We start from the raw sequence: 15612 nt of genomic DNA, 5'->3' as shown, positions 1-15612 counted from the left end.
CAACAAAAGTGCAATGAAAAGAAAAAGAAAAAGGGCAGGAGGAGGAAAGAGAGAAAAGAGAGATGAAAATGTCCTCTTTCTGCTAACTGAAATAAACCTACGTTTAAAAAAAACTAAGCACTCTCGCCTCTATCCCTAGTGGGCACAAGTCCACAACACAAAAATCTCATAATTAAAGACACATTGTCAGTGAATTGGCAGCTTCATTCACAAAGGCTATGAAAATGTCTGATGTGGAAAATGGAAATATAATACAGTTGTAGAAAAATTATTCTTCTGAGGGTACAGCAGATGGGGTAGATTTTGCAAATTAACACTCCCAGTGCAGAACTTCATGTAATGGCAGCACGTATTGAAAATTAAGATTTTCCATCTATTAAGATGAATGATTGCAAAATCATGTGAGCTGCATAAACCTCTATACTCTAACTTTTAATATAAATAGTCACTGAATAAAGCTCTGTGCCAGGAGCACTAATATGTAAAAGATAAATCTAGACACATTTGGGGCAAAAATTTGTATGTGTTGCATCCATTTCTCAGGTGTAAAACGGGCACATCAGTCACACAGTTAGCAGTGGGATGACCTGCATCTACTCTACGCATGTGTTTGGACCACCGCTAAATGCAGCCTGCCCATTCTTTTGGCATCTGGGTGGCCACCAAAAACAAGTATCAAGCCCCTTGAACAGTAATGATGGACTTAACATCTGTTGAAGTATTCCTCTGTGAAACTGGTTTGAGTGCTACAGGAGCCTGTGCTGCTTCGCTCAGGCTTCTTCAGTGGCTGCTGTGGCCTAATGAGAGCTACTCTAACTCTACACTATCCTGATCACGGAGTGGAAAAAGTGAAAACTATTTCATTCTCAACAGAGACATCTAGACTTTGCTGAGCACATAAAAGCAAAATCACCAAAAAGTTTAAATTGGAAAAAGTCTGCACAGTACATAAAGGTTTTATAATTATCATAGGCACTATATTTGAATACAATTCTTGTGAACATGTACAAATTTTCAAAGAAGTCAGATCACTGCAGTGTGAGCCTGCTGACTAAGATGGCCATTTTTGAGGAAGACTGTTTGATATGTTGTCACTTTGACAGTTATGACCAGTTAGGATAATAGGAACATAGGACATAGGAGCAGGCGTAGGCTATTCGGCTGTTTGAGCCTGCTCCGCCATTCAATAAGATCATGGCTGATCTGGTTGTGGTTTCAACTCCACTTTCCTGTTTGCCCCCCACTCCCCCAAATAACCCTTGATTCCCTTGTCTATCAAAGATCTATCTAACTCAGCCTTGAATAAATTCAATGATCCAGCCTCCACTGTTTTCTGGGGAAATGAATTTCACAGACTAACAACCCTCTGAGAAAAAAAAATCTCCTCATTTCCATCTTAAAAGGGAGACCTCATTCTTAAACTGTGTCCCATAGTTCTAGCCTCCCCCACAAGAGGAAACATCCTCCCCGTATCCACTCTGTCAAGTCCCGTCAGGATCTTGTATGTTTCAATAAGATCACTTCTCATATTTTTCATAAGATAAGCCCTTCATTTCCAGAATTAGTTTGATTTGCATCACATAATATCTGAAATTGAAACTTCTTCATTGTGCTTTCTTTTCTCATAGAATCATTGAAATTTACAGCATGAAAGGAGGGAATTCGCCAATCATATCTGCGCCAGCCAAAAAAGAATTATCCAGTCTAATCCCACTTTCCAGCTCTTGGTCCATAGCCTCGTAGGTTATGGCACATGAAGTGAATATTTTTAAATGCAAGGAGGGTTTATGCCTCTTCCACCCTTTTAGGCAAGAATTCCAGACCCCACAACCATCTGGGTGAAATAATTTGTCCTCAACCTCCCTCTAATCCTTCTACCAATTATTTTAAATCTATGCCCCTGATTATTGGCCTCTATGCTAAGGGAAATAGGTCCTTCCTATCTACTCCATCTAGCCCCCTCATAATTTTATATACCTCAATTAAATCTTCCCTCAGCCTCCTCTCTTCCAAAGGAAACAACCCCAGACTATTCAATCATTCCTCATAACCAAAATTCTACATTCCTGGCAACATCTGCATAAATTGCCTCTGTACCCAGTCTAGTGCAATTACGTAAGCCCAATCCATCCTCACTCGCATTCAAATATTTGAATCTTTTGCATGAGGTTTAATAAAATTATTTGAAATTGGAAATTAGGAAACCCCAAAGATGTTTTATAAATACATAAAGAGCAAAAGGTAACAAAGAAAAGTAGGACCGATTAGAGACCAAAAGCATAACCTATGTGTGGAGGTGGAAGATGTGGGCATGGTTATTAATGAATATTTTGCATCTGTCTTCACAAAAGAACAGGTGATGCAAACATTGTAGTTAAGGAGGAGAATGGTGAAACATTGAATGGGATAAAAATAGTAAGAGAAGAAATATTAAAAGGTCCTGTAATGTGGTAATCAGTACATAGAAACATAGGAAATAGGAGCAGGAGTAGGCCATCTGGCCCGTCGAGCCTGCTCCGCCATTCAGCTAGATCATAGCTGATCTTCTACCTTAACACCATTATCCCGCACTATCTCCATATCCCTTGATATTTTTAATATCTAGAAATCTATCGATCTTCTTGAACATACTCAATGATTGAGCTTCCACAGCCCTCTGGGGTAGAGAATTCCAAAGATTCACCACCCTCTGAGTGAAGAAATTCCTCCTCATCTCAGTCCTAATTGGTCTACTTTATATTCTGAGACTGTGTCCTCCAATTCTAGACCTGTCAGCCAGGGAAAACATCCTTCCTGCTTCAACCCTGTTGATCCCTGTAAGAGTTTTGTATGCTTCCATGAAATCACCTCTCATTCTTCTAAACTCTAGAGAATATAGGCCCAGTTTCCTCAACCTCTCCTCATTGAACAATCCCGTCATCCCAGGAATCCCATCTGGTGAACCTTTGTTGCATTCCCTCTATGACAACTATATCCTTACTTCGGTAAGAAGACCAAAACTGTACGCAATACTTGAGGTGCAGTCTCACCAAGGCTCTATACAATTGCAGCAAAACTTCTTTATCCCTGCACTCAAATCCTCACACAATAAAGGCCAACATATCATTTGCCTTCCTAATTGCTTGCTACACCTGCATGTTAGCTTTCAGTGACTTATGAACAGGGACGCCCAGGTCCCTTTGGACATCAACACTTCCCAATCTCTCACCATTTAAGAAATACTTGCATTTCTGTTTTTCCCACCAAAGTGGATCACTTCACATTCTTACACATTATATTCTACCTGCCATGTTCTTGCCCACTCAATTAGCCTGTCTAAATCCCCTTGAAACATCTTTGCATCCTCCTCACAACTCATATTCCAACCTAGTTTGTGTAACTTTCAGTCCATTAATTTCTCCAATACTACTTTTTTACTCATACTAATTTCTTTCAGTTCCTCATTCTCGCTAGTCCCTTAGTTCTTTAGTATTTCTGGGAGTTTCTTTTTGTATCTTCCTCCGTGAAGACAGACACAAAGTATTTGTTTAGTTTCTCTGCCATTTCCTTATTCCCCATTATAAATACTCCTGTCTCTGCCTGTCATGGGCCCACATCTGTCTCTACTAATCTTTTCCTTTTTAGATGTAGAAGCTTTTACAGTCCATTTTTATGTTTCTTGCCAGTTTACTTTCGTATTCTATTTTCTCTTTCTTTATCAGTTTTTTGGTCCTCCTTTGCTGAATTTTAAAATGCTCCCTATCCTCAGGTTTACTACTTTTTTGTCAACTGTACTCAGTACTATAGCTGTGGCCTAACTAGGGTTTTATACAGTTCTAGCATAATCTCCCTGCTTTTATATTCTGTGCCTCAGCTAATAAAGCAAAGAATCCCATATGCCTTCTTAACCACCTTATCTACCTGTTGCTATCTTCAGGTATCTGCTGCTGACATGCACACCAAGGTCCCTCTGATCCTGTACACTTTTCAGCATCCTTCCATTTATTGTGTATTCTCATACCTTGTTTGCCCTCCCAAAATGCATTGCCTCACACTCCTCCAATTGAATTCAATTTCCCACTTCACTGCCCACCTGATCAGCCCATTGATCTCTTGCTGCAGTCTACAGCTTTCATCCTTACTATCAACCACACGGCCAATTTTTGTACCAGTTGCAAACTTCTTAATTATGCCCCCTATGCTTCGGTTTAAATAATTGATATATAAAAAAGCAAGGACCCAGTACTGAGCCCTGCAGAACCCCACTGGAAACAGCCTTCCAGTCATAAAAACATCCATCGACCAGTACCTTTGCTTCCTGCCACTAAACTAATTTTGGATCCCCTGGTTTTTTACTTTTCTGACCAATCTGCCATGTGGGAGCTTGTCAAAAGAACTGCTAAAATCAATGTAGACTAGGTCATTGATCCTGCTTGTTACCTCCTTAAAAAATGCAGTCACGTTAGTCAGACACTTCCTTCCCTTGACAAATCCTGCTGACATTCCCTGATTATTCTGTGCCTTTCTAAATGACGATTAATACTGTCCCTCAGAATTTTTTTCAATAATTTGCCAGTCACCGAGGTTAGGCTGAATGGCCTGTACTCAATCTATCCCTTCCTCCCTTTTTAAACAAGAGTACAATGTTATCAGTCCTCCTGGACCACAGTGTAGCCAGAGAGGATTTGAAAATGGTCAGAGTCACCAGAATTTTCTCTCTTGCTTCTCTTAACAGCCTGGGATACATTTCATTTACTTTATCATAATTTATCTACTTTCAAAAGTTAAAACCATTAATGTTTCCTCTCATATTATGTTTATCCCATTCAATTTCTCACAGTGCTCCTCCATAACAACAATTTCAGCATCACCCCCTCTTTTTTGAAAACAGACACAAAGGGCTGGATTTTACTAGTGTGCCGCAACTCGCGGCAGCGCGGTCTTCCCACGTGCAGCAGCCGCCGCTGAGCCCCCACCGATATTTTGCGCGGGGGCTCATTTAAATGGAAGGCACGGAGTGGCCACCCCCAATGATGTAGAGGGGGCGGCTGCTCCGTACCCGGCAATGGCGTCCAGTGCCCACGCGCAGACGCTGGTGCCATTTTTAAAGGGCTTCAAGCCCTTCGCTAGCATTTGCATTTTTAAAGGAAACAAACATTCAAAATTAAAGTTACATATGTAGTAACGTTTTCACTCCCCTCATCCACACCCCATGGAATTGCCCATTCCCCCAAAAAAAACTTTTATGCAGATTCCGACGTTTCCCCCGACCTTTATTAACTTTAAACCTTAACCCCTTCCCACCTTAACCCCTTCCCACCAATCAAAAGACTGTTCTCTGCTCCTCCTCCCCTCCCACTCTGAGAATTTCAGTCCTCCCCCTCCCCACCAGTGTCTCGCCTCGGTTCCCCAAACGGGGATCCGAAGGCGCAGGACTTCCAGCCACCGGCCGGAATATTGGTGTGGGACGGCCGCCCAGCCTAGGTAGGTTTATTTACATTTATTTGAATACATTTTGCAATGCAAATGAAGGCCCCACAACCACTGGTAATACGTGGCGGGGCCTTCTCGGCGTCGGGGGTCGAGGCAGGCCTCTCCCGACCGAATTTTCTGGGCCCCCCCACCATGACCCCGACGTCGGAGGGCTGCTAAAATCCAACCCAAAATATTCATTAAGAACCATGCCCACGTCTTCTGCCTCCATACACTGGTTACCTTTTTGGTCTCTAATAGGTCCTACTTTCTTCTTAGTTATCCTCTTAATCTTTATGTATTATAAAACATCTTAAGTTTTCCTTGACTTTACTTGCCTAATTTCTAATTTTAAACAATTTTACTAAACTTCATGTAGGAGGTTCGTATATTTGAGTGCCAACTGAGGATGGGATTGGGCTCAGCTACGATTACACCATCCTTGAATAGTTCACCTCCATTCATTGTCTGGACAGGCCTGCAATATAATAAAGCTTACCAGCCACCAAAGGGAAAAAATTATCATGCAACATCCAGCAGCCATTTGTGCTTGCTTTTGGCCATGCATTACCTCCAGTAATGCAATAAAAAATCACCTATTGAGGCGATACTCTATGCTGCCAGACACACTAGAACTGCTTTGATTATTATACATGCCGTATCTGTGCCAAGCTGCGCTGCCAGAGGTAATCTCAACAGTCTGGGATGCTTGTGATGACTGCACTCTAATACAGACTTAGGCTGATCTTGATCTCTCCTCTGTTTATATTACATAAATCAATTATCTTTATTCTGGCAGGGCATCATAATAAGATGTTATTTGGTTCCCATTACCACAAAACCCATCGTGGAAGGAAACATTCTTGATTCAAGGTTTCCCTTATGTACTGCTATAGAAATAGCTTCTGTTTTCACTTGATCCCTGATGGCATGAAGGCTGTTGATCTGGACTGAATTCAAATGACTTCTAGTTCATATTAATTACTACTTCTGAATGAAGGGCAGAGTTAGGCCACTCGGAGCAGAACACAATTAACAGAGCATCATTTCTGGTCGTGGGTTCATCTTGAATGGAATCCAATATGTAACAGAATCCAGACTACCAAGTTTCATTTACTTGCAGTGCAAGTCAAAACATTACATCTTTCCGTGCCTATCACTGCAAAACAAAATCCTAGTTCTACTGATTTCAATGAATTTTAATCCATTTCACTTTTTTATCAAAAATCCCAATTTCCAATGAAATGAAACTAATCAAGCTTTATCTGAATCTGTACTACTTTCAGGACTCTACAGTGCATTGTGTAGGGCAGCTAACATTGTTCATGTACAAATGTGAATATTGGAGTGTTGGACAAGCAATGGATATATTTTATTGCCTGGTCTATGTCAATCTTTCGAATTTGACTGTAAGAGCAGATGAACAACTTCACCTAAATTTATCTGATCCAAACTCATTCTGTTTATGCTGTGTGATCAGGCTCCTATCAGCCTGTCAATAGTTCAACTAGTCCATTTACAACTTGCTTATGCTACTCTCGCCAACAATCAATAAAGGATTAAGTCATGTACTCTCCCATGGCTCAGTTGCTAAAGACTGTAAGTAGCTCTACAATAGAGATCAGAAAGTCTTGGGTTGAAATCCCACTCTGTAGTTGAGTGAGTTGACCTCTGAGTGTGATTTTTGGTGTGATACAATTTAATTCAGCATCCATATCAAATAAGCATTTATCTCTTGCTTTACATTCAACCATCCTTTGCTGGAAAATGAATATCTGTGGACACCACATGAGGACAGAATTGGGCTTGATTTTGAGCTGAGGATATGTTTTGGCAATGCCCTAGTCAACACTCATTGTTTAAGCGCAAATGTACATAGGCTCCAGAGGGCACCATGGGATCATAACCCAGCAGCAACTGATACCTTAATGAGAGGAAGAGGGGATAACATTGGGGACAGGAGAGGGGAAACTCATGTCACATAGGCCCAAAATTTGTGGGGTTTTTGAAGGCAAACTGTTATCATTTGCAGTTATTACACCTCTGAATCTGACTGCAACTTCAGGATTTAGCGCACGTGCAGATTAATACGGAAGCGTATTAATAAGGAAGTTGTGATCTGTCATTCACTGCTTCACCACGGGCTGCACTGTGAACACCCCTCCCATGCACCCTCCACCCCGGACAACAAAGCCGCAATCAGCAAAATCAATTGACTTGGCGAGAATTTCCCCTTTTCCATTCTCATATCGCTGTTAGAAACCTCATAACACATTAAGCCTTGTTAAATGAGGTATAATTGGATTTTTAATGGCAATCTGAGTAATAGATACTGAACAACCATTCTGACCCTGAAAAGTATTATATTTGTGGAATGTTGTTAAATGTCTCCATTATGATTAATGACTAGATATTTTTAAACAATGCCAATTTTTTTTAAGTTTGTGATTTTTCAGCTTCTATCTTAACCCCATTTGTATGTCCCAATCTTTATTTTGCTCTCTGTAAATTTTTAAAAAGTGATTTGATTATTGGTGCTTTTCATTTCCTAGTTGGCTGTCTGTGAGAATTCCTTAATGTGATTTGTGGCTTGGACAGCTTGATGACATCACTGTAGCACGACACTGGGAATCCCCATTAACAAAATGCTAAAATCAATTGCACGTCAACAGAGTTAAGGTTCTCTCTAGAGATCACTAGATTTCTTATCGAGGCTTGCTTCGAATTCAGCAGAGTGCCCTTGCTTCATGATTTACCGCAGCATCCAAGCCAATAAAAATATGGCTTATTGATCGGTAATACATTTGCAATATTTGACCCGACACACCTTTGTTAATCTGCTTTTTCTCCAAGTTCCACTGTAGTGAAAATGTCTGTATTGAAAATTAGCGATATATTTACATTTTCGACTGCTGTTTGCATGATACTAACAATGAAAACAATAGAATAATAATCAGTTTACAATAAAGAGTTAATGACTAAAATAAATTAATCATTATACCAACAAGATTTTATGATTTCATGTCACATAACTAATTTTTCAAAATGATTTCAATGATTTTCCTTCAGTTTAAATTACCACCTATTCCAATCCTATGATTTTACTTAAACAGCAGCAGATGAAACCAACTTGTGACAGGAGATATCTCTCAAAATAACATTCCTTTGAGTAATTTATATAGAAGTATTTCGTTGACAAAACACTCTCTCAGAAGGCTGCCCAAAGCAAATAAAACAGTGTGATGGATTTTTATTATACTTGGCAGACCTTTGTTTTCACTTTAGAACTGATATCTTTCAGGCCTGTGTATTTTTTCACTTACCAATGCACCGAGAACCATCTGCAGATGTAACATAGCCACGGGGGCAGGCACAGTAATAGCTGCCAACAGTGTTAGTACACTCGCCTCCGTCACAGGCACCTAGGATGGTTCGACATTCATCAATATCTGGAAAATAGACAAAAAAGAAAAACTATTCAGAGGTGATTAAAAATTATAACCAGATGGGATCCTTTTCTATGATAGATGGATTTAACTGATAGTCTAGTTACCTAGAATTCCTTTCATGCCCCAACGAGGTATCATGATTATAAGTAGCACTATTTTTGAACAGTGCAACTCACACCTTAATATGGACTTAGAACTTCCATAGTGTTTCCTGTGATCACCAATGTTTCTCCAGTGCATGCAAGGAAAGTCAGGACCTCGCCTGAGCCAGACTCACACCCTTCCCTTCTGTGAAACCTGCTCGAAACTCTCTCCCAGCACTTGCCTACATGTTTGCTGGCAAGCATTCATTTTGTTGCCAGCTGGCAGCATTTGCCCCCGAGCTTTTGTTCCCACCTACCACCAGCTGTTGCTGTTTTGGAAACCTTCAGCATCGAAGGAGGCCATTCAGCTCATCGTGCCTGTGCTGGCTTTTTAGTAGAGCCATCCAATCAATCCAATTAGCCCCACCCCTCCTGTTCTTCCCCGTCACCCTATAATTTTTTTCCCTTCAAGGATTTATCCAATTCCTTTTTGAAAGTTACTAACAAATCTGTTGGCACCACCCTTTGAGGCAGTGCATTCCAGATCATAATGAATCACCGCATATAAAAATTATCGTCATCGCTCCTCCTGGTTCTTTTTCCAATTACCTTAAATCTGTATCCTCTAGCTATCAACCTTCCTGCTAGTGGGAACAGTTTCTCCCTAGTTATTCTATCAAAATTCCACATAAATTTAATAAATCTATTAAATCACCGCTTAACCTTTTCTGCTTTAAGGAGAACAATCCCTTACTGTTGCTTCAGGTGAACACATGTCCCACCTCCTCAAAAGTTGCTAGGGGTTAAAATATACTTTTCAACTCAGATCACAGAGAGCAATCAGGAGCAAAAATCTCTGCTTTTTTTTCTCTCCCTAACCTAACAACAGTGAGGTCAATTAGAACACTCCTACCACTACCCAGAATGAGGCAGTTAACTCGTCACAGACCGAAGAATGAATCGTCCCCTTCCTGATCTATGTGACACAGTACTTCACCAGGCTTCTACTCAGAGCCATTTAAGAACACATTTTATTTTAGGTCAGAGAAATGAACTGTCTTTTCTCAATATTTGAATGACTCTATGCAATGTGTTCTGATATATTTCACTAACCATAGTTAAAACTCAGAAGGCTAGAATTTTAAGGGTTTTTTGAATTGAAAGAAAATTATTTTATTGTGATAAACATTACTCAGCTCATCTATGGAAATGCAGTGAACTGCTGCTGGCCCATTCCCACTGTCCTATCACCAGCCCACCCACTCCTCATCCTGCTTTCAGTCTCCCTATCACTTTTCTCCAATTCTCATTTTTTTGGACTTTTCTCTTTCATTCTATCCTTCTGCTACCTTTCTTAGGCTCTCGGTCTCCTGCTCCCCTTCCTGGTCTCCTACTTATTCTGTCTTAGAGTCCCAGCATTATTCTCATCCTTCTCAGGCTCTACATATCTCACACTCCTCTATCAGGTTCTTAGTTTCCCATTATTCTTTTGTGCATAGTAGTGGCAGCACATGAACCATCAGAGCATAGTAAAATTAAATATCCTGCTTGCTGATGAGTCACAAAGATTGAGAGGACATCATATAGATGAGACATAGATTTTATTCTAGCTTTTTTAGCTGAAAAGTGGATGGGGCTGGGTGATGATGGGGCAGGGTGGGGAGGTGGCAGTGGTTGTTGGTGCTGTGGTCACTTTATATGGTGAACACCCGATAAAACATTTCTGACTTTCAAGTTTACAAGATTTTCTGCAAGATCATATAGGATATGTAGTTAAACTTTATTATTACAATTATCCTGGTGTACTAATCATCAATTTACTGCATGTGGAAAATAACCCACATCGCCATAGCATTTCACTAAGTGTTATATGAGCCTTTAACTCCTTTCTTCAAGAAAGCACAATGCACATTACATGGCAGCAACCGCCTAAAGCAGTGAGCAGGCAGTCTGTTTGAAAAGATCCAAGACAGATGTTGGGGAAAAAACAAGCTGAATGGAGGAGGCCCTAAAACACCATAAATTGAGGGCAAGTGTTTGCCTCCTTCCCTTCAGAATGTTTAAAATAGATATGTTTGGAAACTGCCTGCAAAAGTTGAAGCAGAAAATGTGAAACATGTCTCGAAGTTAACTCTTGTGCTAACATCCTATTGCATTTGCCAAATAAAACAGTGTGCTAGCTTGGCAGTTGTGATTCATGACAGTCATTACACAGTTGAATTTTGTGACAATGTCTAAATAAAGGACCACTTGAGTAATGGTTCAAAAGTGCTAAGAGGGGTAACAAAAATTTCATGAGGAAGGCTAATATGAGATTCGGACAAGCAACCCACAGATTAATGGAATCAAAATTGGACTTCAATCATCAATTGTAATATTTAGCAATTAACATAGAAACTAGGAGCAGGAGTAGGCCATTCGGCCCTTCGAGCCTGCTCCGCCATTCATTATGCTCATGGCTGATCATCCAACTCAGTAACCTGTTCCCGCTTTCGCCCCATATCCTTTGATCCCTTTAGACCCAAGAGCTATATCTAACTCCTTCTTGAAAACATACAATGTTTCGGCCTCAACTGCTTTCTGTGGTAACAAATTCCACAGGCTCACCACTCTCTGGGTGAAGAAATTTCTCCTCATCTCAGTCCTGAAAGATTTACCCCTTATCCTTAGACTATGACCCCTGGTTCTGGACTCCCCCACCATCGGGGAAATCCTTCTTGCATTAAATGATCAGCAGCACTTAATCTGTTGCAAAGCTGTTTTACTTCTGCAGCTCACGTCCATCTAACATACTCACCAATTACTAGTAGCAGTAACTGATCCATTACCATTGAATAACATTAATACTGACAATCCTTACTTTGATAATGAAAGAATTCACAAAAAATAAAGAATTTAAATAACTTATTAAAATATCATTAAATGTATAGCAATGCACTTTAATAAGATCAGCTTGGCTCTTGGCACACAGTCATAACATTGTGGATTCAAGGCTTACTCCAGGACTTGAACAGAGAGTCCAGCTGGCATTTCAACTACTGGACTGAAGAAATACCGTACTCTCGGAGCTGCTAGCTTTTAGATGAGATGTTACTCTGAGTCCCTTTCTGTCTGTTCAGGTGGATGTAAAAGATCCTTTACACCCTTCAGAGATGAACAGGGAATACTCCTGTGTCTTGGATGATTGCCTTCCACCACCACCAAAAACAGATGTGCTTCCACGTTTCCGAGTTCCCTGAGGCAATGCAGGGTCATGGGCTGAGGATGGAGGTGTCCATCCAGCTCTTCTGCAACACCATGACACAGAGTTTTGATCGCATGGGCTCCTCCATTGAGAGAGTGGCCAACGTCAGACAGTCATATGCGGCAGCACTTGGAGGGCATGCAGGAACTGTGCACTGACATACACAGGATGCATATCACACTATGTAGCATGGACCCGTCAGCTGCGCTAAAAGCACAGGGATGTTTGGAGGAGGTGCTAGTTGCCCCAGAGCTGGTGCTCTCCTCCAGCCATTCAGTGTGCCAGCTAAGGGCTGAAGCTGTCCCTTAGAAGGATGAGGGTGCCAGCATCATCTTCGGTCTCCTTGGCCCCTCTGACTGATTTAGCATCTGTGTAGCATGTCCCAGTGACAGAGGCTGCCCAAGCGATGATGCAGGTGTAGCAGCCTCTGGAGATGCCGCCACGGGCACCGACGAGGACAACCACCACGTGCATCCCAGCCGCAGAGACAAGTGCCTCCGAAGCCACAGGGGAGCACCGTGCAGAAGTGGCCGAGCACGGAGGCCATCACGTCGGGCAGAGCACCGAGAGGGTCACTGGGGCATCTTCTACCTGTAGTTGTGCATTGTTTTCCTTTATGAGCACCATGTAAACATTGACACATAGAGTCACAGAGTCATTTACGGCACAGAAGGAGGCCATTCAGCCCATTGAGTTCTTGCCAGTTCTCCTTGGAGCTATGCAGTCAATCCCACTTCCCGGCTCGAACCCCATAGCCCTTAAAGTCTATTTCTCTCAGGTGGCCATCCAACTTCCTCTTGAAGTCATTGATCATCTCTGCTTCCACCACCCTTGTGGGCAACGTGCTCCAGGTCAATACCACCCTTTGCATTAAAAAGTGCTTCCTCATATTTTCCCCGCAACTTTTGCCCGAAACTTTCAATCTGTGTCCCCTAGTTCTTGTACCATTTAATGGGAACAGTTTTTCCTTGTCTAACATATTTAAGCCTGTCATAATCTTGTACACTTCTACTAAATCTCCTCTCAATTTCCTTTGTTCTAAGAACAAACCCAGTTTTTCCAACCTAACTTTATAACATGAAGCCAGATGTGTAAGCCTCTTTTAATTAATGATGGTACATCAAAAGAAGGAATGAAGTGGTGAATCCAAGCAAGGGTCCTTCTATGATGATGGTGAAACATCTGGGCACATGTGCATCCTTCATTGACAGTAGGAGTTTACATGTTCCAGACTGTGCCTTCAATGGAAGTGTTAGTACAGGCAGATCAGAGTGAGTTCCCTACCATGCTGATACTCCTGTGTCAGAGGGGCTCACTCGAACCAATTCTGAATCAGATGATCCCTGACGTTAATGGTATCCTGATGAGATCCTCGAGCCCTACGTTGGGCCCAGCCACCTCACTAAGCAGTCAGGGAACCTTGGTGCTCCACAGCTTCCCCTTCTGCTTCCCCTTCAATATCCTGCTCCTCCTCTTCCTTCAAGGAGCTATGTCCTTCCAGGCCTCATCCTTTTCAAGGTCCATACCTCTCAAGAGGGCCATGTTATCGAAAGTGCAGCAGACCACCACAATGAACAAAACCCTTGCAGGAGTGTGTTGCAGGGCGCCACCCGACTGCTCCAGGCACTGGAACTGCATCTTCAAAAATGCAATGGCCTGCTCAATGGTTGTCTTCAGATAGCTTCGATTATATCGCCTCTGTGCCTCTGCCTCAGGCCCTCTAGAGGGGTCAGTAACCATCTCTTCAAGGAATATCCCTTGTCCAGCAGAATCCATCGATGTAGTTTGGGGGCATGGAGTGAAAAGCTGCGGCAACGTGGACTGGCAGAGGATGAAGGAGTCACTGCAGCTGCCAGGAAAGTGAGTGCACACATGCAGGAAGCTCTTGATGTCGTTGAAGATCAGCTGAATGTTGAGGGAGTTTAAGCCCTTCCCGTTGATGAATCTGCCTGGCCGTTAACTGGGTGCCTTGAAAGCCGCATGGGTGCAATTGATGACAAGCTGCACCTGTTGGAATCCAGTGATGGAGGTAAAACCCACTGCCCTCTGTGCCTGCGAGGCTGAAATTGAATGTACTGTCGAGCTCTTGCAAAGAGGGCATTAGTGGCCTGCAAGATGCTGTGGTGTGTAGGCGTTTGCGAGTTGCCACCAAAGTCCACAGCTGATCACTGGAAGGAGGCAGAATTGAAGAGGTTCAAGGCCCTGGTGACTTTGATGGCTACCAGCAGGGCATGATGAGCAGTGCTGTGAGGTGAAGTCTTCGGTGACGAGGGCACAGATTTTTGTGATGATTTGCCCAGAGAGTCGCAATATACTCAGAGACTGGTTTTTGGTCATCTCAAGGTAGCTCCGTCTTCAGCAACTTTGTTGCCTTCCTGCCCCTTGTCCCTCTTCAATGCCCTCCTGATGCCAGGGGTTCTGTCCTTCCTGCTGAGGGTGTCGCCACTGGGCCTAAAATCTGTGAGTCATGCCCACAATGCCAGCTGTTGTCTTCCTTTTGCTCAGGTGATCTCCCAATTGTGTTTGGTAGCCATGCCCCCTCCTCTTACGCCTCAGCAATGCCAGGAGGGTGACGACTCCCTGCACTGCCCAAGCATTTACTCCCCACTCTCCCCACAGCCTGCGCTGCATTGATGGCACCTGTTTCCCACTGGCCAAGTCCCTCTCTGTGCCATTCACCCTTTCATGGGGCCCATCTAATTTGCTGCAGTGGACATGACTGGCTCCCACTGTGTGTCCACCTCCATTCACCTGGTCTGCCCAGGATAGTGGGCTGGATTTTGTGTAGGTGGCGGGCTCAATGTGCTGGACCGAAAAGACAGGGGGTGGGGAGGGGGGCCCACCTCGGCCTTTTTGTGCCGTTCCCCAACCCCGGAGTGACCTCTGTTGTTTTTTTGCCTAAGTGTCTGGTGCCAGGATCCCCATCCCTTTAAAGACGGGGATCCCGCCTCCAAGAGCTGTGAGCCAATAGAGAGCTCAAGCAGTATTGGCAGCGCCACCAGGAGCAGTGGCAACTGCCGGTACTGCAGAGGTCTTGGACACAGGCCCAGCGCTGAAACCCCGGACCTCAGGTAAGTGAGGCAGGATCGCTGGGGCCAGTTTGGAAGGCCCTGGTGAGGAGGGGTGGAGATGTGGTCGTGCAGTCCAGGGGTGGGGGGGAGAGGGGTAAAGTGGTTTCCAGCGGGGTTCTTCCGTGGGCCACAGATTGCCCACAGAGGACAGCCCCCCCACCCAAGCCTGTAGGGAGTGCGCCTCGTGTTACAAAGCGCCCTCCTCGTGTGGTGGAGGCACCCCCCCACCTGATAAGAGCCCAGCAGCAGTGGGAAGAGGACCTCAAATTGACCTTTGTGAAGGAAGGCCGTCATTGGCCTATCCTGCCCCCGGT

General features: G+C 43.2%; 1 protein-coding gene across 1 annotated transcript in view; it reads right to left on the bottom strand.

Annotated features, from left to right (window-relative positions):
* LOC137369253 (fibrillin-2-like) overlaps positions 1-15612 on the bottom strand; it is a 496406-nt gene that overhangs the window by 288454 nt on the left and 192340 nt on the right. Inside the window, exon 8 of the mRNA XM_068030179.1 lies at positions 8775-8900. Coding sequence (XP_067886280.1) covers positions 8775-8900 — 126 coding nt within the window. The remainder of the gene's footprint in view (positions 1-8774; positions 8901-15612) is intronic.

Source organism: Heterodontus francisci, chromosome 4 (genome assembly GCF_036365525.1).
Source record: "Heterodontus francisci isolate sHetFra1 chromosome 4, sHetFra1.hap1, whole genome shotgun sequence".
Classification (NCBI taxonomy): domain Eukaryota; kingdom Metazoa; phylum Chordata; class Chondrichthyes; order Heterodontiformes; family Heterodontidae; genus Heterodontus; species Heterodontus francisci.
Note: the sequence above shows the minus strand (reverse complement) of the source record. Positions and strands in the feature narration are given on the sequence as shown.